The following is a 23,914-nucleotide window of genomic DNA, read 5'->3' as shown; positions in this document are numbered from 1 at the left end:
CAGTGAGCTATATACCCAGACTAAGATGGATAAAATATATTCTTCTCTCTTTGTCTCCAGAAAATTCTGCAGCAAAGAAAAGACCATCCCTAGAGCCAAACTAAGGTTACAGGTGGTTTTCAGTGCTGGAGTGACTCAGGTCACAATGCCAAAAGGTGATAAATATGCTATGGTCTCATCTGGGATATTTTGAGTGCTCCTCCTCATCTTTCTGGTGCACCTTAATCTACGAAACACAGACATGAGGCCTCTTCACAGTGGGGCTCTGTAGCTACAAAGAGGATGCAAGCATAAGGTTCAAGGTCGAAGGGAAGGTCAAAGGGAGAGCGATCCATCTTCCTCAACTGCTCTCAAATCTCTCCACACTTCAGACAAAGAATAAGGACAACCAGTTCTCTCTTAGACTGCAAAAAGGACGGTGGCTCCTTGGCACAATAAAAATCAAATGCTACTATTAATGTAAATTAAAAATGAACCATAGCTCTAACAGCCCTCCAGGCTTCTGATTATTCATTGACATCTTTCATTGGATATGCTCATTTTTCATTTTTAAAAAGATGGAAAATATTCTGTGGATTTTTAAAGAAGTATTTACAAATATTATTTTTCTATTTGTATCAGGAATTTAAAATACTAAATATGTGAACATTTGCTGTATGTGAGTATTCATGATAATGTGCTGAACTGTAGTACCATTATTAAGTAAAAGTATATATAACTACTTACCTCTAAACTGTTGATTTCTGTCATAAAATCTAAGAAATCTGTGTCAAATTCTGTCCTTCTTGGATCCAGAATGTCATATTGCTTTTTCTTAACACTCAGGTATATATTTTTGAATTTTATTGCCATAATGTCTATTCCTTCAATTGTAGAATTGCTCAATGTTGAATATGTTTGCACGATAGTTATCATTTCTGTAATCTTAAAGAGCAAAATGCTATTTTATGTTAAAAAGTGAAATATTAGTCTTTTCACCAGATTAAGCTCTTAATAAATCACTGACTTAAAAAAAATCATTTGGTTAAAACCAACCAGAAGAGATAAAATAGGAGAAAAATCTCTGCTACCAGTCATTCTACTATACTGTTTGATTATTTAAGAAAGATGATGTTCCATAATATTCTGAGAGTCTGCAATATTTTGCAGAAGTTAATCGTTTTTGTCTTTTGGGTGATGAGAGGGGATACTTGACTGAATACTTCATGTTTTTGTTTTTGAGAATCTTCTTACTGGATCTCTGGGTTCAAAGCTCTACCATTCCTTTTGGCCCTCACTGTAGCTCTGGTATATAATAACATCAGCACAAATCCACCGTCTTCTCCCTTTGACCCCAGTGTTCAAAGAAAGGACAGGCCCCAGAAGCCTGAAAAGTGACAGCACTCACTTCTGACTCATGAAGAACCCTGGGAAACCTCTACCATGGTCTTTATTTCAAAAATGGCTATCTCTATCTCAATGTTCCAACACCATTTACCTTGCCGAAAAGAAAACCAAAAACAGGATACTCCACAGTCTACTCAGTTCCTTAACTTTTCTCTAAGAGTCTCTCATTTTTACTCCTACTTTAAACAACAGTGCTCAAAGTTCTCCAGGAAAGGCTTGCTTGGCCAGAAAGGCAATAACCTGTTCTCAGGAAGACTTTTAAATACCACGCGCCATGAAGACAACACTTATGGTCCTTCTACTCAGTCAACAGAATTCACATAAAGTCCCTGCCAAATGTCAAACCCAGGATTGTTTTCAGAGCAACTGTTGTTCTCACTCTACTACTTCCTCACACTTGCAAGAGCCACTGTCTCCAAACCTGGAGGTCTGCTGGGATTTGCAGCATGTTCTAGACACTCTGCATAAACACAAGAACTATCTGGGTCTGCTTCTAACGCATACACCCCACTTGCCTGCTTTATAAAGCAAAAGAAAGTGGGGGAACTCAAGATTCTCAGCCTGCCTGTTACTCTAATCAGCTAAGAGTCTGCTCTTTACCCCTTCCTCTACCACCTGGCTTCAAAAGCCAGAGACTAAGACAAAATTCCTGTCATTCACACCTCCTCTGTTTTGTCCCTGGGTTGGATGAGGCTGAGATGAGACAGTGGTTGGTCCCACTCTTGCTCTTTAAGACTTAGCCAGTGGTGACCCCCATGTCACATGCAGCAACCCAACAGCAAGTCGTGGTAGTCACTCATGACCATGACCTGCTGGTGTGTCCCAGTCTTGGCTTTTTCATCAGCTCTCTCTTCAGCAACTATGACCCTTCAGTTCAGATAACCAGTTTGTAGTCCCTTTTCCGGCTTATGCACCTTGGCACCTTTTCTCTATCTTGCTCTCCTTTTCAACTATGTAAGAGTTCACAGGAGTAGTCCAACAGGACCCCCCTCAAAAAGAGGGAACAACCCAAAGGTTGTTCATCTGCTGATGGGTAAATAACACGTGGTATAACCACACAATGAAGATTTTTCACCAATAAAATGTAGAGCTGTGTAACATGGATGAACTTCGAAAACATTACACTAAATGGAAGAAGCCAAAAGACCAAGTATCATATGATTCCATTTACAAATTTCCAAAATAGGCGCACCTATTAGAGACAGAAAGTAGATTAGTGGTTGCTTAGAACCAGGTAGAATAGAGAAGAGTAAGTATGGGGTTTCCTCTAGTGGGAATGAAAATATTCTAAAATTAGATTGTTGTAATAGTTGCACAACTTCATGAAAATAGTACAAGCCATTGACTTGTATACTTTAAGTGAGTAAATTGCATGATATGGGAACTACATCCAAATTAAACTGTTAAAAAAAACAGTTCAAAAAAAGCCCCACAGAAGTAAGCATGAAGGACACCACTAGTAATTTGGTATCTTTCATCACCCATGCTTTCCAGTCCTGGCTGGATGAGGAGACTAAAAATTTAAAAACTGGCTCTTGAACATGTCTAGGAAATATCCTTCAACCTATGTCATGTCCTCCAACCCCCAATTTCCAACAACTGATGAGTAGGATTCTAAATACCACCAGGATCCAGGGAGGTTGAAAGGGCCAGAGGATGTGCCTAATGATGCCTTTACAGACTTCCCAAAGACTGACTCCATATGGGCTTCCCTCTAGCCCCTGAAAAAATGTCATCCCTCCTCAGCCTGTCTTAATGAAAGTTGCAGAAGTTTCCAGCCATGTCTGCCCAGCAGTTACCCCACACACGGTGTTTAAGTGTACACCATACTGGCCCAGAAAGAGGAGATGCCTGTACATCCCGACATCCCACAACTACTGGGCCTGCCAGGTACCACGGGTATTTCACCTCACACCTTCTCTCAGCCTAATATCATGGTCAAGAACAGAAGATTTTATAAGGTCAAGTTTCACAGGTAGAGGAGAACTGAGGTCTTGAGAGAGATGAGAGTTTGCAGTTAGCTTTTGTGTGCCCGGCAGAAGGCAGTAACTAGGAATGAAAAATATGTTGTAATAAATTCAGTGACCTGTGAGTAATTTAATCAGACAAGTCACATCAGTAATGAGACAAAAGATCTGGAATAGTTATTTCAATGGCACTACTCAAAGAATGAAATGAGCAAAAGGGTGTGATTTGGGTTGAGGTGCTGTGACTGTAAAATGCTTACCTTCTCCAGTCTTTTACAGAAAGCTTCAAATTTTCCAAATATGTACATTTCTGAAACCTCAAAAGACTTTTCCCCTGAGGATTCTAAAATCTGTTTCCTGGTTTTATGAAAAGATGTCTGATATTCCTTGAATAGAAAAATGCAGTCCTATGAAAGAATTAAAAGAAGAGAGGAGAAAGGGTGATAAGAAGTTTGTTCAGGAGTCAAAATTTCCAAAGACCTTCACACAGACCTGGTCATGCCAGCCACTGAAATACAGGCTGTTGCTGTCAGCCAAAGTTCAAATTCTCTGCCTTCACACTGAAGGCCTATGAACACCACCATAGTTTTTTTTTTTAATATACATCATATTTTCATCTCTTCATCCTCACGGTTTTCCCTTAGTTCATCCTATGTCCAAGTATAACATACACTATTGTTTTTATATTTTCATTACTAATTACAATTCCCAAAAAGCCCAGAAATTATTTATCAAGACATCTCTATTCAACTAGGATCCATCTTTACATTCAAGTATACAAAACATGAAGACTGCAATATTAATTTATCAACCAACCATTCGAAAAAAGGAGCTCACAAAAGTTTTGACTAATATTTAACTACAGCTATACCACTGCTGTAGTCAGTTAAAGAGATTCGTAAATCAATTAGAAATCAAAAAGGATACAGGTTGGGCATGGTGGTGCATGTCTGTAATCCCAGAACTCTGGGAGGCTGAGACAAGAGAATCACAAATTCTAGTCCAGCCTAGAATTTTTTAAAGAGAATTAGTGAGACCTTTCTCAAAATAAAAAATAAAAGAAGAGCTGGGCATGTAACTCAGTGGGAAGGCCCTGGGTTCAATGCCCAGTACCTACAGAAAAAAAGAGGGGGAAAGTTTTTCCATTTCTTTCACTGTTTTAACCCTCTCCTCTCAATGTCTGAGAACTAAATAAAGTCCAAGTCTCCCTTGAATTTCAAAGTTCTTGGCTTTCTCTTTCCATAGCTCTTTTCTGTTTATCTTCTTTTGTTGCCAAGAATGCTTGTTGTCTAACTTCCTCTCCTATCTCCTTAACTAGCTACTAATTTCACTTGTCTTTGCCTCCTGGTGCTTTCATTTTGCTCCTGCATTTATTTTCTTCTCTGCTTCTTTCTTGGCATTTTCTTTGAATTTTTTTTACAGCTATCTGCAATCTCAATCAATGTTCTTATTTGTTTCTTTTCCTTGTTGCTCTGCTCTGTTTTTCAATCCCTTCCAGTTATCATGACATATTCCATTTTTTCTTCTGCTTTTTTTTTTTTGGTACCGGCAATCAAACTCAGGACCTTGCACATGCAAAGCAGGCAACAGCACCACTGAGCACTGAGCCCAGGCCCCTTTCTTCTGCTTTTTTGTTTGTTTATTTTGTTTGTTTTGTTTGTTTGTTTTGGTAACGGGGATCGAACTTGGGACCTTGTGCTTGCAAGTCAGGTGACGGAACCACTGAGCTAAATCTCCACCCCTACTTTTGCTTTTAAGCATGAAAATTCTCTCCAAGAATGAAATTATTCTGAAAGTATAAAATGATAAATTTACATCACCAAAGTTTAGGTACTCTCTCTTTTTATCATTATTTTTTTTTTAACCATCTCTCAACCCTAGAGAGAACACTTCAAAGAAATTTTCCTTTGTTTCACTTTTAGAAGGAACTGAGTTATCAAAAATGTAGGATCGGGCCGGGGATTTAGCTCAGTGGTTTCACCACCTGCTGTGCAAGCGCAAGGACCCGAGTTCAATCCCCGGTACTAAAAAAAAAAAAAAAATGTAGGATCAATACCATAAACACTCCTCTTTCTATGGGATCAAACATTTCATAAGCTTTAAATGCAAGTGAAGTAGTCATTATCCTCTTTTTTTTTTTTAAACTGCTTCAGCGGCTGCTTTCTGTGATGTGTCAAAATCACTGCTTTAGGAACTGCTTTGATCTGTCTCTGTTTAGCTTTCTAGTTTACACGGCCAAGTTCAAGAACTGTATTACAAGCCTGGCTCTTCCAGTCCTTGGGACACAGCATCTTCAGTATGAGAAACTCCCCTAACTGCAATTCGTCATTGTACTATCCTGCAGTTCAGAAGTCTGAACATGGGAGATGGCCGTGCCAGCCCTCTCAGGTGCGGCCATTTCCACCTGGGTTCGGGGCTGGAGAGAGGTGGCATGGATGGAGGGTCCTTTCCCCTCACTCTCCCTGCTGGAGCTGTGTTCCTAAGGGCTACAGAGACCAAGGGGCCCCGCACATCAATGGCTAATAACCACTTCTGGAGGGAGTCTTCTCCTGAGCTATTTCTTTTGAGCTTTCAAAACACAGAACACTTTAATTTTATAGATCTTTTCCAGAAATTAGAGAAAGGAGGAAAACTTCCCTCACCCATCCACCCCTCACTCATTCTGACATCTGAGTGTCAAAACACTGACGACAGCAGCATAAGAAAGGAAAATTATAGGCTTCCTCCCTTATGAATACAGTTTCCAAAACAAACAAAAAAAATGTGTACCTGATTGAATTGAAGAGTGTTTTTTAAAAATATACCATGACCAAGTTGAGTTTATCCCAAGAATGTTAGGACAGTTTAATTTTAGAAAACCTAAGAATCCCATCCAAGGTACAGCAGGAAATTCTATAAACACTGCAACAAATATGTGCAGGGAAAAAAAAGATTTTCTAATTCCCATTCAAAACCTTTAAAAAGATTCTTAGGATTAAAACAAATCTGATCAAAGATATACTTAAAATCTACAAAAGCATCACACTAAATGGAGGAAATCTTAGAAACATTCTCTTCCAGAAGGGGATGAAAATCAAGATGCCAATCACAACTCTATCTATGTAAGGATGTAAAGCAGTTCTAGCCAATGCCAAAAAAAGGTGGAAAATAATTAAATTATATTAACAGGGGCTGGACTGGGGGGAGTGGGCAGAATTTATGAAATGACACTCAACAGGAGTCTGAAATACAAAACTATGGAGAAAAATAAGAATTAAACTCTTATCCTGAAAGGTGTACTGTGCATAAAGAAAAGTAGGTAATATAAATGATATTTTTTATATTCTCATCCTAATCTGTATGAAATTTTTTCAGTTAATATGTTTTCTGAATGAACAAAGTAAAAAAAAATTAGACCAGATGGTACTTTACTTTTAAACACATTTCTACAAACCTGAATTTTTTTTAGTACTACTGGAGTTTCCTGATCCCAAACATGGTTTAGTCCTCCATCAGTAATATATGCTTTACATGCTGTCACCATTTGATTTGTTACCTAAAACAAAGATAGGTACAAAATAACTATAGGCGAAAAGAGAAATAAAATTCAGAAATTTTTTCTAAATTCCAAGCATGAAAATATGATAAATTGTAAACTTATGAGGTAAATGAATTACAGAATATGGAATACAAAAAAATCGAAGAAATATATATGCCAGTCAAAGCTAAGAAAACCCAAAGTCACATATATCTACTATATTTAAGTTAAGGTCACTGGGGTCATACATTTCAAAGTAAATTACAGTTTCCACTCATCTTTTCCTCTTCTTACTAGGCCCTGACCTAGTTCAACTGTGACTCATTACCATACTTCAACATGAAGATACCTTTCACATGTCCCAACATAGTGAAGAAAAATTGTATCACTGCTTAGATGTGGTTGGGAGACTAGACCAAGATGGCAGGCTGATGCAGAATATGTGAGGATTCCAAAGATACAGAATGCACACAGAGTCGGATGTGCAGGGCCAAGGGGGGAAGATGACCAGAGAAGAGCAGAACCTAGATCTGGAAAAGGTTACTATGAAGTTAAAATGGTTCTGGAAAACTTTCAAGAGGAGTGACATTATGAGGTCATCCTCAGTTGGGATCCTGTACATTGAATTGGGAGCAACTCTGATGAACACCATCCTTTTCTCGTCCGTGAGAAGTATTAAAATCCAGCATTTTGAAAACATACAGACTTCTCAATTCCTTGCCCTGGACATAAGGGAAAGAATTAATTGGCTTTTTATAGGACTTCATTGTGATTTCTTCCCTTAGGAACCCACCTTGATAAACAATGAGGTCATTCTCTCTGAGGTATTATAATACCTTGACACACTATGAATCATTTTGATGGCATTAATCAAATTTTGTATTCCATGTGCCATGGACACCTAAAGTAAAAATATATCAAGTGAATTCCACTGCATATTTGTGGTTTAAATAACCAATATTTTACATAACATTCAGAACTCTAAATATACACAAAATGCTAGAACATTTTCATCTTAAGGTCAAATTTTACCAGGTGTAATATGACATCCTAGACTGGATCCTGAAACAGAGAAAAAGAACATTTTGCTTCGATAAACAACCCAGGTGGTAAGAGTTTGTTAGCCGGGGAAACTGAGTGAAGATGGGGGTGGAGATTTAGATCAATGGTTTCACCACTTGCTGCGCAAGCACGAGGACCCGAGTTCAAACCCTGGTACCAAAAAAAAAATTAAAGAAACTGGGTGAAGAGAATTCTGTACTATCATTGCAATTTTTTTTGTAAGCAGAACTGCAAACTTTAAAGATAAAATTTTAGAGGTGAAAGCTACTTCACAGATCAATGGTTAAATCTGCTTCTTTTCAAGATGAAGAAACTGACACTTTGAGGGGTGAAGTAGTTTACTTACAGTCAAAAGGGTAGCTATAAAATAATTAAATCAATTCTATGTGGCTTATGGAAATCAACATCATTACTTTACAGTTGACCTCATATGTCAGCACCCTTATTATACTCTTACAGTTGGCCAAAAGGATCCTAATAAAATTATACCCTTGCCAAGTAAACCCTACACAGTTCTCCTAAGTCCAGTGGAGAGAGTTTAGGGAGGGTATCAAATTGGTCCCTCAGGAAAACGCCTTTCATCCAAATTTTAAACGTCATTATTTATAGCAACTTCTTGAGAGCTCAGTTCTTACCTACTCATGTACAGTGTTCAGACATTTTATATGTGAAAAACATAATAGTAGATATGCAAAAGCATAATCCCAGGATGACAGAAATGAAACATACAAAAATTTATGAACCAGAAATGGAAGCACGATTCATAATTTTTTGTTTGTTTTGTTTTTTGTAGTAATAGGAAATGAGCCCAGAGCCCCAAACATGCTAAGCAAGAACTCTATCACTGAGCTACATACACCCCTAGCCCTTTTAAAATTTTTTGGAGACAAAGTCTCACTAAGTTGCCCAGTCTGACCTCAAGCTCAAGATGCCTCTAGCCTCCACCTCCCAAGTGGCTGCATGACAGGTGAGCATCACTCTGCCCAGCTAAATCTTTTGCATTTCTTCTGCTAAAATGAGAATTATAAACTAAACAGCAATTGATGGTTACTTTTAATGATAATAAAGAAAATGAGGGAGGAAAGAATTTTTGAAACTACAGCAATAGTGGGTGTATGAGTGGGAAGCAATTATATGACTCACTACTATTACTATTTGTCATTTCAAAAGGTAATGCCTGAAACCTTCCTACATCAGAGACTGTAAAAAGCTGAGCAACAACAAAATAATAATAAGGCTAGAGCAGTTGAACAAAGTTTTCTTAAATTACTAAGATTAAAAAATACCAAAACTGAATGATTTTTAAATTATATGAATTTAGACAAGTCTTTTGAGTAAAGAAGTTGAAATCAGTATACCTTAAAATTCAGAGCTGCTGACGATAAAAAGCATTATGTCTTTCTTCCAAGTTTACTTTTTACAATAAAAAAAAGCCTTATATATATAGAACCGTATGGAGACTGGTCTACTGACCACCTATACCCTTCAGCAGATTTGACAGATGTTAATGTTTTGCTTTGTTCTAGTGCCACATCTCTTATTTTTACACCACGAGCTACTTGTGGTTAGAGCAGGCTTTAGGTATACATGCATTTCACATTTGCAACTTTAACTCTTGTGAGTAACTCCTGATGCTTGTGGCATATGATTGCCTTAAGTTTTCTTTCACATGAATTATAGCTGCTCAGGTTGTAAAGCCAGAGGATCAAGCAACTGAACTACTGAATGCGCCAAGCACTAACCCTATCTCTCCAATACTGTGCAATTTCGTTTTCTTTACTCCTGATCATATACACAGCAACACCCCAGACGTGATATTACTGTTCTCATGTAAAACAAATTTGAAGAAGGTCCCCAACAGAACTCCAATTGTTGGTACTAGGAGCAGAAGTGAGCAGAGTGAAGTTGAAGAAAGTCACAATTCTTCGCAAACAACAATACTAATGATGTAAGTTTTAAATAAAGGCCATTGTTGTCTTTATGGAGCCAGCTGAAAGATTCTGCTTCTGAACAGTCTTCTTATCCTCCCTCATGGTACTCTGTGGAACCACGGTGGTGGATGGGTTCCCACAGGGCATGAGAACTGTGCCAGTGCAGGACGCTCAACCCATACGCTTTCCTCCCCTCTAACATTAAACTTCTGGGCTCCTGATGCCCTCTTAGGATGGGTATGAAGTGCCCATAACCCTCCCTCTAACTTCAGATCAGTGTGATATAGGTCATGGCTCTTCCCCATTCCCTGCCTCCAGAATGAAACCAGCCAAGGAGTGTGGTCAACCAAGCCCTGTGGCCAATGCTGCCAGCCATGTGGAATATCTGACTATCTCTCCAAAACTCAGAATGAGGGATGCTGAATACAGATGTCAGACAGTAACGTAAATTATTCTAAAAATAATCTTAAGTTGCAGAATACCTTGAAGATGCAGCCCAGTGATGTGGGAAAAAATATGACCCCTAATGCCAGAGAGAATCACATCCAAATTTAGTCCTACAGGAATGCTCAAACTCAGTCTCGTATTCTAAAAAATGAGTGTTGTTTTGCATAGAGAATGAAAGCATGTTTACATCACATAGCACAGTGCCTAGAACCAACGATCAGGGGTTCTGTTGTTTGTGAACATCTTTAAATACGCAACTGTCTGAGCAGGCATGGTGTCACACACCTGTCATCCCAGCACTCTGGAAGCTGAGGTAAAAGGATGGTGAGTTCAAGCTTAACTTGGGCAACTCAGCAATTTAGTGAGATCCTGCTTTAAAATAAAAAATAAAAAGAGCTGAAAGGTAGCTCACTGCAGAGATCCTGGGTTCAGTACTGGGGGAAAAAAAAACTCTCTGGGCAGCCCTCCTGGCTAAAAGTCATTCCCAAAAGAGACAACACCCAGTCATTATTGGAAAACACTGTTCTCATCTCTCAACAAATACTAGTTTCCTTGATTTCCTCTTTCTATCTAAACAAGACATGAGGGATTTTTCTTAATTTTCATACTTCATATGAAATATTATGAAATGCCTGATGACTTATAAATTAAAAATGAATTGTAACTTCAGGGAAAAAAACAAATGGTGGGTTAACACGTTCTCTAAAGGAACTCTCTGGAAATATTATGGAAAAAGTATGCTTGAAACTTGAAGATGGGGTCTTTCCTGCATCACTGCTTGGCTAAGCAATGCTGGCAAAGTCTCTACCCTAGGATGCATTTTGGTTTCCTACTCTATAAACTGGGAAATATCTACGATGGTAGGCAACTTCCAATGGGCCCCAGTGATGCTCATCCTCCTGGTATTCACCTCCTTGTATAATCCCCTCCCTCTGCAGTGTGGATGAAACTTACTGACTCATTTATAACCAAGAGAATGCAACAAAAAGGATGAGGTGTCACTTTTGAGTTTAGATTCCAAAAACATGGTGGCTTCCAAACTGGACAGGCTGCGTTGCTCACTCTGGGATCACTTTTCCTGGGGGAAGCGAGCTGCAGCATGGAGAGAGCTGTGTGGCTAGGGACAGGGCTCTGCCAAGAGCCACGTGAATGAGTGAAGGCACGGACCCACCCCAGGCAGCCTCCCTTTATGATGAGACCACTGCCCCACTTAACAGCCCTTCTGCAACCTCATGAGAGCCCCTGAAGCAGGCCACCCAATCTGGACTTTCAGCCTCTAAACCCATGAGCGATTAATAAGTCTTTTTAGTATAATATTTAAGTTATTATAAACATCAGCCATGCAGTGCCTGGATTCCTGATGCACAGAAACTGTGGCATGATGAATGCTCCTTATTTTCAGCCACTCTGTCTTGGGGTCATTCGTTATACAGCAATGGATAAGTTAATATGTTCCTCTCCCTTAATTCACAAATGAAGCCATGCTTATAATTATGCTATATATTTAAATGTGGGTTAAAATAGCAAATATAGTTAATAATTCATTAAAAATATACAATAGGAAAATGTATCTTTTAAATTACCTTTTGGCAATGTGTACTTCTCCCAATATACACACATTAAAGTTATTTTAAAGTGAATTAATTATACAAGTTAATTTTTAAAACTTCACTTTTTAAAAAGCATACTTACTAGGTCATAGTTATAGAGAGGCTGACATACTTTTTCCAGTGTGTACAAATATTTAACATTATCTTTTGATTCATTTGCTGTATCTGTGATTCTTGCATCCAAATCATGCCAATTCTAAGGGAAAATATGTACAAGAATTCCATTAAAAATCTAAATATATCACAGTGGTATAGTTTATTCATGAAATTCAAGCTGTGAGCCCAGTGTGGTGGTTCATGCCTGCAATCCTAGCACACTGGGAGGCTTAGAGAGGCAGAAGAAATCACAAATTCAAGCCCACCCTAGTTACTAAGCAACCTGTCCTAAAATTTTAAAATTTTAAAAAGAGTTGGGGTTATAGATCAGTGCAAAGGTCCTGGGTTCAATTCCCAATACTGCAGAAGGAAGGAAGAGAGGGAGGGAGGGAGGGAGGGATGAAGGAAAAAAGAAAAAGAAAGAGGGAGAAATTGAAGCTATTGTCCCTAATCAAACATATACTAAAACAATAGGTAAGAGTGATTAATATGTCTTTTTATTACAGTATTTAAGTTACTGTAAATATCTTTAAAATGTCTTTAAAATATCTTAAATATCTTAAAAATATCTTAAAATGATTTTACTAAAACTGGAAATACTCCCTTTGTAATTAATACCCTGTCTGGAAGCTTGAACTGGACCTAACTTTACTAGTTACCTGTGACATTGCATTGCTCTGCATCTTCAAGAATGGGTCAAGTTATTAAGACAGAACATTATTCCAAGAAACCATTCTTATTAGCAAAGTGAATTCAACCTGAAACAAACAATTTCTTGCAAATGATCACCAGGCAGTCTCTGCTTAGCTAACTAATTATGAACAAGTTCTTCCTTGCTTTGACAAGAAATCTGCTATACTCTGAATGTGGCCTGTCCCCACCAAAACTCTTGTTGATGCTTCATTCGTTCAGTGTAATGGTACTGAGGTGGTGAGGCCTTTAAGAGAGGTGATAATATCTTTAAGATGGGTTAAGGCTGACTCGTGGGAGGAGCTAGATTACTATTCGCAAGAGAGGATTGTTACACGGGAGCCTGGCACCTCCTCCTCCTCTTTTACCTGCAAAACTTGTCACTCTGGCTCGCTCCTGTCCAGATGGCATCTGCCATATGACATGGCCAGGGGCCCTCAACACAGCGGAAGGGAATTTCTCCTTTGTGTGTTGAGTAGTAGCAAGTCTACACTTTGTCAAGGGGACGCATCAACTCAACCCTTAAGAGTGCTCACTGCAGGGCTGGGAATGCAGCTCAGCAGCAGAGCACCTGCCTGGCAAGGGCAAGGCCCTGAGTTTGATTCCTGGTACCAAAAAAACCCAAAACAAACAAGAGTGCTCACTGCAACCACAAACCTGAGAAATGGGCAGGTAAAGGAGGTCGGGACTTGGCATTCTTTTCATATCTAGCAAAAATATGCAGAGACACACTGAAAGACCATAACAGATTTCCACCCAACATATATGTAGCAAGTGATGAATAACAATATATTTTTAAATCCTAGAAATCAATATAAAATAGCACTTGGATTTTTTACATAGAGAAAATATATAAAAAGACATTTCATAGAAGAAATCTAAATAGCCAAGAAACTTGTAAAAATGAGTACCTTTATTAAGGGAAAAACAAAAAAAGTCATTTTCACATGTCAGATTGACAACAAAATTTAACTGATAATAAATATTGAAAAAGTTGTGGAGTATCCACCCTAAAGAAATATTGTGTGCATGTGTGTGTATAGAAACTTCAACTGCAACAACGTTTACTAATACATAGAAAGGAATCATCTTCCTAAAAAAGTTAAACATAGAATTGCTCTCTGATTCAGAAACTCCTAGGTACATTTCAAAAGAAATGGCAACATATATCCATCCAAAAAGTTGCACATGAAATGCTCAGCAGCATTAAGTGGAAACAATCCAAAGTCCATAATAAACTGATAAAATATATTATCTATAAATCAGAATAGTATTCAGCCGTGAAAAGGAATGGAATACTGATACATTCTAGAACATGGACTAAGAATTACTCTTGAAAGCACTATGGTAAGTGAAAGAAGCCAGTCACAAAAGGCCATATATTATGTGATTCTATTTCTATGAAATGTCCAGAATAGGGAACTCTGGATAGATAGAATGTACATTAACAGTTACTCAGGGCCAAGAGCAAGAGGTTAGAGATGAGGAGATTATCAATGAAAATTACAGAGTTTCTTTTTGAGGTAACAAAAATGTTCCAAAATGGTTGTGGTGATGTTTGCACAGCTCTGTGAATATATTAAAAAATTACCAAATTGTACTCTTCCAGTGGGTGAAAAAGATAGTATATGAGTTATATCTTAAAGTTACTGAAAAGAGAAAGGAAGGAACAAATGGAGAAAATTCATTCACAAACAGAAAAATGATGAAGAAAGAAAAACCTGGTACATTACCATTTCAGAAAACTGTACAACTTGATCTAACTGGCATAATTTTTCCACGCCGTACACTATCAAGGTGGGAGGGAGAGTTAAAGAATATTATGGCATGACATTACTTAATTAAAAAGTTAGAACCACAAAACAAAGCCAGGGATTTAGCTCAGTGGTTTCACCTCCTGCTGAGCAAGCACAAGGCCCCGAGTTCGATCCCCGGTACCAAAAAAAAAAAAAAAGATATAAGAACCACAAAACAAAATTATGACATTTCATATGTGGTTGGTAAACTCATAAATTTCACAGAAAATGTTCAAGGGAGCTTGGAGGGGGGTGAATACTGTGGTTATTTCTGCTCACCAGTCAGGAACAAGAGTGGCTGGGAGGAGGGTTACTTTACATAAGCATGTGATTAACAGAGATCTGGGTTTTTTTTTGGTACGAGGGATCGAACTCAGGTCCTTGCGCTTGCAAGTCAGGCGGCAGAACCACTGAGCTAAATCCCCAGCCAAGATCTGTTTTATATACAGTGAAACCTTAGATTACGAGTAACTTGTTCTCCAAGTATTCTGTAAGACCAGTAAACATTTCTAACAAATTTTAATTTGATAAACAAGTGATGTCTTGCAATTTGAGTAGTATATGATGCCAAACATATAATATCAATAGACTCCCTCTATCTCTGTGTCCCTCTGTCTGTCTCTCTCTCTCTGTCCTCTCTCTCTCTCTCTCCCTCTTTGCGGGGTTCTGGTTGATCATCTCCCAACAGCAACAGGTTATGGAGGAGATCACGTCTGTACAGAAGAAGGAAAAAAAGGCAGAGGAATCCCTCACTTCAAATGAGATTAGGGAAATGCATAAAATGTAGGAAACAGTGCAAAATTTTGTAGAAAAGCACTGCCCAAATAAGCCTGCAGAAGTGCAAGCAATGAAACTGTTTAAGGACAATGCAACGTCCCATTTCCATGAAATTCTCAAAAGGAGGCAAAAGCAAATGTCATTGGATGGGTTCCTTGTTAAGGTTGCATAAAAAGAAAAAAAATTCCAGTGAGCCAACAGACAGCAGTGATTCCATTAATGATAGTGAAAGTCATCCTACATAGTAACCTTCTTCTCTCTGTCTCTCTCATACCATCCATGAAGGTTTTCAAAGGTAAGTGTAGGTTAATTTGTTTATTTTTATTTATGTTTTGTATCTTCTTTACTATTTTATATTACATTACAGAATTGTAATCATTTTTATATGAATATGTTTGAAATGTAGAACAAATCATCTGAGTTTCCCTCATTTCTTATGGGGAAATTTGCTTTGATATACCAGTCCTTTGTATTACAAGCATGTTTCCGGAACAAATTATGCTCACAAACAAGGTTTTACTGTATAGTGTTTAAAGCTTTTATCAAAATATAGTGCATTTTTGTACACAGAAATATATATTTTAAGAAAAAGATTTTTTTTTCAGTTTTTTGAGACAGGGTCTCACTATATGGTTCAGGCTGGCCTTGAACTCAGTATGTAGCCCAGGATGGCCTCAAACTATGGCAATCCTCCTGCCTCAACCCCTCAAGTGCTGGGATTACACGCATCCTCCCCAACATCCAGCTAAGAAAAAGATTTTTAAAAAGAGAAGGATCAGGGGCGGGGATTTAGCTCAGTGGTTCTGGTGCCTGCCGCACAAGCACAAGGTCCTGAGTTTGATCCCCAGTACCAAAAACAAACAAACAAAAAGAAAAGGATCAGAAAAGTATCAAGCCAAGCTGTAAATAAAGATGACCTCTAGGGAAGGGGGTAGAAAAGAGGTAGGGGTGAGCTATATGACGAGAAGCATTTTCGCTTTTTGACTTTCTATGTAGTTTCTTACCTTGATGAATCTGTATTGATTTATAATTTCAAACCAACTTAAAAGATAAAAATGATGACTTTTCTGGCTAACACCCCACAGTTGTACTGTCAAAATTGGTGCAGAAAATAATGAAAAATAAATCTTCATTTCATCTGCTGGAAATCACTATGATATATGAGAAGGGTTTACTCAAAGTTTAACACTTCTAAATACATGATTCTGACATATTCAGAAGCAGTTCGATTGTGCAGAACAGAGTGGAATTGTGATCACTAGAAACAGAAAGGGCAGGAAGGAGGGGACAGAAAGTTCAAAAAAGGGCACCAAACCACAGTTAGAGAGGAGCAATTCTGGGTTTTCTATACTGCAGCAGGGTAATTATTGATTAAAACAATCTATGGTGTATGCCAGAATGAAGAGTACAAAATTCCCAATACATAAAAATTGTTAATTTTGAAGTGATGGAAATGATCTTTACCATGATTTGGTGATTACACGTGTACTGAATTACCATAATGTACCCCATAAAGATATTCAACGAATATATCTCAAAAAAAATTGCTTTTAAAGAAGCACATCAACAGTGGTGATTCTGGGCCGGGGATTTAGCTCAGTGGTTCCGCCGCCTGCCTTGCAAGCCTAGGACCCGAGTTCGATCCCCGGTACCAAAAAAAAAAAAAAATAGTGGTGATTCTCTAGTCAGTTGTTCTAAAGTATATATACCAAGCTTTAAAATACAATGACTTTTACCTTTAGTAGTTTGGAGTGGGCAACATTTAGCACATTAATGACAGCCTTACACGCTGGCCCTTTAATCTGTTCGATGATATAGTTGAACTTGGCTGACATATGTTTCCAGTGTTCTAATTCAGTGAGTGGACCAGAATCATCAGCTTCTTTTCTCATCTGCTCACTCTCAATAAGTACCTACAATAAGAATGTATAAAATAGGGCCAGGGATTTAGCTCAGTGGTTTCGCCGCCTGCTGAGCAAGCACAAGGACCCGAGTTTGATCTCCGGTACCAAAAAAAAAAAAAAAAAAAAAAGAAAATGTATACAACATAGAAATGGTACGTTCTTCTTTGGTAAAATCTCACTGCATCTTTTCAAAGAAAACTAAAAACATAAACATATTCAATAGTGAATAATAGTTTAAAATGATTAGCAAATGAAGACAAGAAAGGATCTTTTTTTTCTTGGTACTGGGGATCGAACTCATGACCTTGCTCTTGCCAGGCAGGTGCAGCATCACTGAGCTACTTCCCCAGCCTGGGAACTTTTTCAATAAGCAACATCTATCAAAAAAACTCCAACAAACATACTTGCCAGTGAAATTTTAGAAAATATCACTTTAAATCCAAGGCCATGACAGGGCCGGGTTGTAGCTCAGTGGCACAGTGCCTCCCTGGCAAGCATAGGGGCCCTGAGTTCAATTGCTGGTACCAAAAAACAAAAGACAAAACAAAACAAAAACCAAGGCCATGACAAATTTGGCACTGTTACCACCCACTTCTATTCCACCTGGTAAAGGAGGTACCAGAACAAGATAAAATACTGTAAATAAAAGGTATACAGATTGGAAATGGAACAGTAACATTTCTTTATAAGCCATCTAACAATCTGAAATATAATTCCCAAAAAGATATCATTTGCAGTAGCAACCCTAAATGATAAGATACCTTTAGTTAATCTAACTAAAAATGTGGAAGATCTTTCAGGGTAAATAAGAACATTGACTTTAAGCACACAAAAGAAGACCTAAATAAATGAGAGACATACCATGTTCGTGGATGGAGACTTTAATAATAGAAAGAAGCCAATTTCTCTAAATTAACAATAAAATTCTAATTAAAATGTGAACAATTTTTCACACTACTTGACAAACTGATCTTCAAGTATGGAAGACCAACTCACCAGAAATAATCAATGCAAATTTGAAGAAAAACACAGAAAAGAGACTTGACATACCAACTTCTGATTTGGTAAAAAAAAAAAAAATTTTAATTACAAATACTAAAGCAGCATGGTATGACTAAAAGAAGCAAATAAGTATACCAGTGGGATAAACAAAGAGGCCTAAAAATTTGATATATGACAGGAGGTGATACTGCAAATTTTTAAGGAAGAATGGACTATTTTAAACAATTTAACAGAAAATATTAAGTGAGGATGATTGGCTACTATATGAAAAAGATAAGAGTTGGATTCCTGCTTCACATCATACACACATACACACAAGCAAGGATTCTAGATAGATTATAAAATCTGTCAAAAATAAACAGGGAAAACTTCCATAAGAAAATTCAGGAGTAGAAGTAAAACTATTTTTAGAAGCATAAAATTAAATACTGTAATTGTCAAGATAACCACTGGGGGAAGGAAAGTGATTTTAAAATGAGAAACGGAAGCAGCCATAAGGTGTTAACAGTGTTCTTTTTCTTTTTCTTTTTTTTGCTCAATGTTAAAAAGCTCAATTTTACTCTTCACAGAGAGGAGTGTTCTATTTTGTAACCTGTATAAAGGTTACATGAGTATTCATTTAAAAACAATTTGTTTCTTTTATTGTACTAATTTTTGCGTTGTTTCACTATTCAAATAAAAACTAAGGAGAATGTCTTCATAACATTAGAATAGGAGGCCCAGGGATTTAGCTCAGGGGTTTTGCCACCTGCTGTGCAAGTGCAAGGACCCGAGTTTGATCCCCAGTACCAAAACAAAACAAACAAACAAAAAAATTAGAACATTAGAATAGGAAATGTTTCCCTAAATAAAATACAGAAAGCACAAAAGTTTCTAGTCATTGGAGGGAGATGAACTGAGGATGGGTTACCATCTATAACTAACACATTTAACTACACTAAAATTTTAAATTTCTAAAGACATCTGCCAAATGAAAAGACATGACTAAGTGGAGACCAGCAAAGGATTAACATCTGGAAAATACTTAAACTCCAACAATTAAATAACAATAAGTAATCAAAAAAACTAAGGATATGAACAAGAAATTCAATAAAGAAGGAACCGTTTTTTTTTCGGTACCAGGGATCAAACTCGGGTCCTTTTGCTTGCGCAGCAGGCAGTGAAACCACTTAGCTAAATCCCCAGCCCCTTCAAGAGGGAACCTTTAAATATGACTCATTTCAACAGTATTCAGGGCAATGCAGAGTAAATCAAGATACCATTTCACAGCCAGGCATTGTGGTGCACACCTATAATCCCAGCACACTGTGGGGCTGAGGCAGAAGGGTCTCAAGTTCAAGCCCAGCCAAGGCAACTTAGCAACTTAGAGAGCCTTGTTTCAAAATAAAACATTAAAAAAAGGACTGGGAATGTAGCTCAGTGTAAAGACCCTGGATTCAACCCCCAATACCACAAAAGAAAAGATAGCATTTCACATCGAATAAATTGTCAATAATTACAAATTTGACAATTCCAGGTGTAATCAAAAATTTAAACAAATGAGAATTCTCATATGCTTCTATAAACAATATAAATTAATATCATCCCTATTCAAAGAGCTTTGTAATATCCAATAAAAGATCTACATGTAAATGCTCCCAGGAATTCCACTGAGGAATTCCTCAATGTGTGTAAAGAAGTCCCAAACAAAAATATTGCTGAATACATATTATTGTTGTTTGTAATAGCAAGAGTGGTATCAATTGTCTTTCTGGGGGTATGAATGATTACACTTCTCTGTCTCCTGAAATAGAGGATAGTAGATGTAATTTAAACGCCTCCTAAATGTCCAAAAGTCTATAATGTGATTTCTTCATAGACCAGGCAGACAGCAGTGAAATGAATTAAAAAATGAATTGGATTTATTTCTACCAACATGGAAATATTTTTTAAAAACATTAAGGGGGGCACAGAGCTATAAAATGATAGGTATTGCCCCCCACAATGTGATGGTATTTTGGATATGGAACCTCAAGAGAAATTAGATTTCTGCCCTCATGAAAGAGATTCATTTCCTTATAAATGAGATCCCCGAGGGTCACCTTGCCTCTTCCATCACGTGCAGTTATAGCAAGAAACTGCTGTTCATTAACCAAGAAGCCAGCCCTGACCAGACACTGAATCTCATCTGGCAGCCCAGTAGAAACAGCAGAGGTTCCCTGCTGGGCAATTAACTGCCTGCTTCAATTACCTAGTGACACTAGAACAAATTCTGTGGCCAGTGCTTTAGGCTTTGATGGGGTTTCCAAAGTCTTCCAGTTTTTATCACCCCAACTGTATTTTCTGGCATAGTTCTAAAAAGGGTAAAACCAGAATGCTTTCCTAACTTCCTGCTTTTTCTCCCCAAACCCTTACTTAACTGAAGATTTTCTTCTCTAATTGAACAATCCCATGCTCATGAACTACACATCCAAGAGTCAGCTCCTAGAGTGCTCTTTCAGTTTAGGGAAATTACTGTACATAATATTTGGATGTGTTTGTTTGTTTTCTGCATTACTTGTAGTATAAGTTGGAGCCTCTCGTAATCTTGACATATATCCCATTCCTACTATTATTTTTCTTACTGCCAGAGAAAATTTTTTGACCAAAGAGCTACAGATTTGCCACTGTAATATTGATATGAATGTCCCTAGTCTGAACCTCTTCGATAACACAGGCCATTTCATTGATCAACCAACAAGCATTTATTTAGTGTCTAGCACTGAGGCACTTCATTGTATCCTTTTCCTCTCTCTTTTATGAAGAGTAAAGACAATAAACACATTTTGGGGAATAAATGCTAGTTCTTCCTGATGCCTCATTATTTCTCAATCCATATTGGTATAGTTTCCTCCTCACAGTGAGAAATACCTTAATACTGATTTTAAGTGGTCCACAAAGAATAATTTTGCTCTAGAGCCAAGAATAGAAAGAATTTCAAAACAAACTCTGGAAGAAAGTAAAAAACACTTTTAGGGACACAATACAATAACTATGGCTGCAGGTGAAATCGTGTGAGTGAACTCACCTGTTCAATCTGCTTGTACCATATCATTAATACCTCCTCTAGCTGGTGAACAGTTTCTGAATTGCCAGCAGCAACTGTCACTTCTTCAAAAGTGTGCAGTCTAGAAAAATCAACATTGTCTATCTTCTTTAACATCACTGTTCCCTCAATACTTATTCTAGCACCTAACAAGGGGAAAGTGACATTAAGAAGTGTTTAATGTCAATATGTTAAATGTCAATTATATACTTTCAAGCTGTATTTAACTGTAATGTTAAAGACTGTACTCTGTAGAAATATAATTCTAATTGATTAGATTGTGATTTGATTTGTAAATAACATTGTATCTTTTGCAATATTAAATAATAAAAATAGTTGTTTTAAATAGTTCATAATAAAGCATGTATTTATAAATATGGTAATATTTTTCATTAAGAATATAGGAAGAGATTTTTCCTGCTATAATGGAAAATTTATTTTTGAAAACATATCTTACTCCTACCAAGATCCTCGGAAATGAGGGGAATCTCATGATTTCATATCTTATCTCTAGGTTTTATAGTTACTTTGATTAACATCTTCTTTTAAGATGGAAATTTTTTCTCTAAAGATTGTTTTTAATAACATATCTTACAGTTAATTTGCTCATTTTTATTAGTTTGTTGGACATTAAATTTTATACTTACCATCAAAAAATGAAAGGTATCTGCTGATGGTTTCAGTGAAAATATGTTTTTCAGATTCTGCCTGCTTGGACTGGTTTAAAGCACCCCAATTGTTTGTTGCAAGAATAGCTGGTAGAAATACATTAGCCAACATATTCTTGATCCCATTTAAGAGCCCTTTTGATGCATCCAAAACAGTAAACAGTACTTCCTAAAAGAGTGATGGTCAAATGTTATCTTATATGCTAATTCCATTAAAGAAATGAACATCATAAGCTACTTTTCACTGCAATAGACAAAAAATTTTATAAACTTTTAGAAAAATTGAAGTGGTTACAAATATCAGAACTCTAAAATTAATAAGCTTATATTCTGCCCCATTCTAACTGTGATGTTACCTCATCATGGAGATGCTTTCCTGGGTGCTTTAACTTCTGCCTGGGGATGGACCCATGGCCTGGACCCTATCCAGGATAAGGAAGATGAAACTGAGCCTCCCATATAAAGAAGTCCTCAGGCAAAAGGTGCCCTGTCCATGAAACTCTACAGGGCCAAGGGACGAGCAATGAAACTAGCCCTCCGTCCAGAATTTTGGATGGAAAAAATGATCAGTCAAAAATCAAAAGCCCCCAATGAGAAATGTAATTGTGTTGTATACCTACAATGTACCAATAAAAGAATTTAATACAAAAAAAAAATCAAAAGCCCACTGAAGCTCATAGGCAAGGACTTTCTGAATAGAGCCTCAATGGCGCAAGAAAAAATATAAGAATCAACAAATGGGATCATATTAAATTAAAAGGCTTCTGCACAGCAAAGGAAACAACCAGAAGTTGTAGAAGTTGTAGAGTGAAGAACAATCTACAGGATTCAAATCAATTTCTGCCAGCTATTCCACGGACACAGGATTAACATGAAGAATATATAGAGAACTAAAAACAAATCTAGACCTCTTGAAACAAAATGGGCAACTAAAATGAACAGACATTTCTCAGAAGAAGTACAAATTACCAATAAATGCATGACAAAATGCTCATTATCACTGGCCATCAGAGAAAAGCAAATTAAAACTGAGATACTATCTTACTCGAGAAAAAATGGCTATCAAAAAAAAAAATCTAATACTAACAAATGTTGGTGAGGACGTGGGGAAAAAGGGACTCTACTACATTATTGCTAAGAATGTAAACTAGTATACCATTATGGAAATCACTCAAAAAAAGTAATTATAGAAATTCTCTTTGGCCCAGCTATCCCCCTTCTAGGTATCATCACAAAAAGAGTTAAAATCATCATATTACAGGAATACATGCATACCCAGGTTTACAGGAGCACAATTTATAATAGCTAGATCTTGAGAACAGTGTATACGACCACCAACAGATGAACGGAAAGGAAAATGTGGTATTTATACACAATAGAGTACTACACTGCCATAAAGAAAGATAACTTGAGGCATTCATAGGTAAATGGATGCAACTTGAGAACATAATGTTAAGCAAAATAAAACTCATGAGCTCAAATATCCCATAGTTTCTCTTATATGAAAAAACATATGTTTACTCATATATATACATATATAATGTGTGTGTATATATATATATATGTATATATATATATACGAATAAAGAAAATAGAAGAGAGATAAATAGGAAGTAGGGAGAAGTTCAAATACTTCCCCAAATTACAAATTCCATCATTTTAAAAATATTTCAGCATACACACCAATTGGTTTCATTTATACTAATCTTAGTTCATTGAAAAGAAAGTTGTGTTATTATCTGTTTCTTTTTCATAAGAATCTTTTTGACTGTGCCTGCCTTGCAAACACAAGGTCCTGAGTACAATCCCCAGTACCAAAAAAAAAAAAAAAAGGGATTGTGGGACACTACCCATCCTCCTCTCTCCTCTCTTTGTTTCCAGATGTGACTGCCCATTCTAACACATGCTTGTGCCATTACCACCCTGTGCCCTCACCAAAGACCAAAATCAATGGAGCTGCCCAATCCTGGACTTTAACCTCTAAAACTGTGAGATTA

General features: G+C 37.1%; 1 protein-coding gene across 1 annotated transcript in view; it reads right to left on the bottom strand.

The window, feature by feature from the left end:
* Dnah8 (dynein axonemal heavy chain 8) overlaps window positions 1-23,914 on the bottom strand; it is a 262,037-nt gene that overhangs the window by 228,169 nt on the left and 9,954 nt on the right. Inside the window, exons 5-12 of the mRNA XM_087184476.1 lie at window positions 21,897-22,086; window positions 21,232-21,395; window positions 17,016-17,192; window positions 12,003-12,116; window positions 7,664-7,771; window positions 6,787-6,888; window positions 3,614-3,760; window positions 727-924 (exon numbers count right to left, since the gene is read on the bottom strand). Coding sequence (XP_087040602.1) covers window positions 727-924; window positions 3,614-3,760; window positions 6,787-6,888; window positions 7,664-7,771; window positions 12,003-12,116; window positions 17,016-17,192; window positions 21,232-21,395; window positions 21,897-22,086 — 1,200 coding nt within the window. The remainder of the gene's footprint in view (window positions 1-726; window positions 925-3,613; window positions 3,761-6,786; window positions 6,889-7,663; window positions 7,772-12,002; window positions 12,117-17,015; window positions 17,193-21,231; window positions 21,396-21,896; window positions 22,087-23,914) is intronic.

This window comes from Heterocephalus glaber, unplaced genomic scaffold (genome assembly GCF_053883595.1).
Source record: "Heterocephalus glaber isolate CG9 unplaced genomic scaffold, H.glaber_assembly_v1.0 deba00001497, whole genome shotgun sequence".
Lineage (NCBI taxonomy): Eukaryota > Metazoa > Chordata > Mammalia > Rodentia > Bathyergidae > Heterocephalus > Heterocephalus glaber.
The sequence above is the reverse complement of the archived record's forward strand: the minus strand, read 5'-3'. Positions and strand labels throughout refer to the sequence as shown.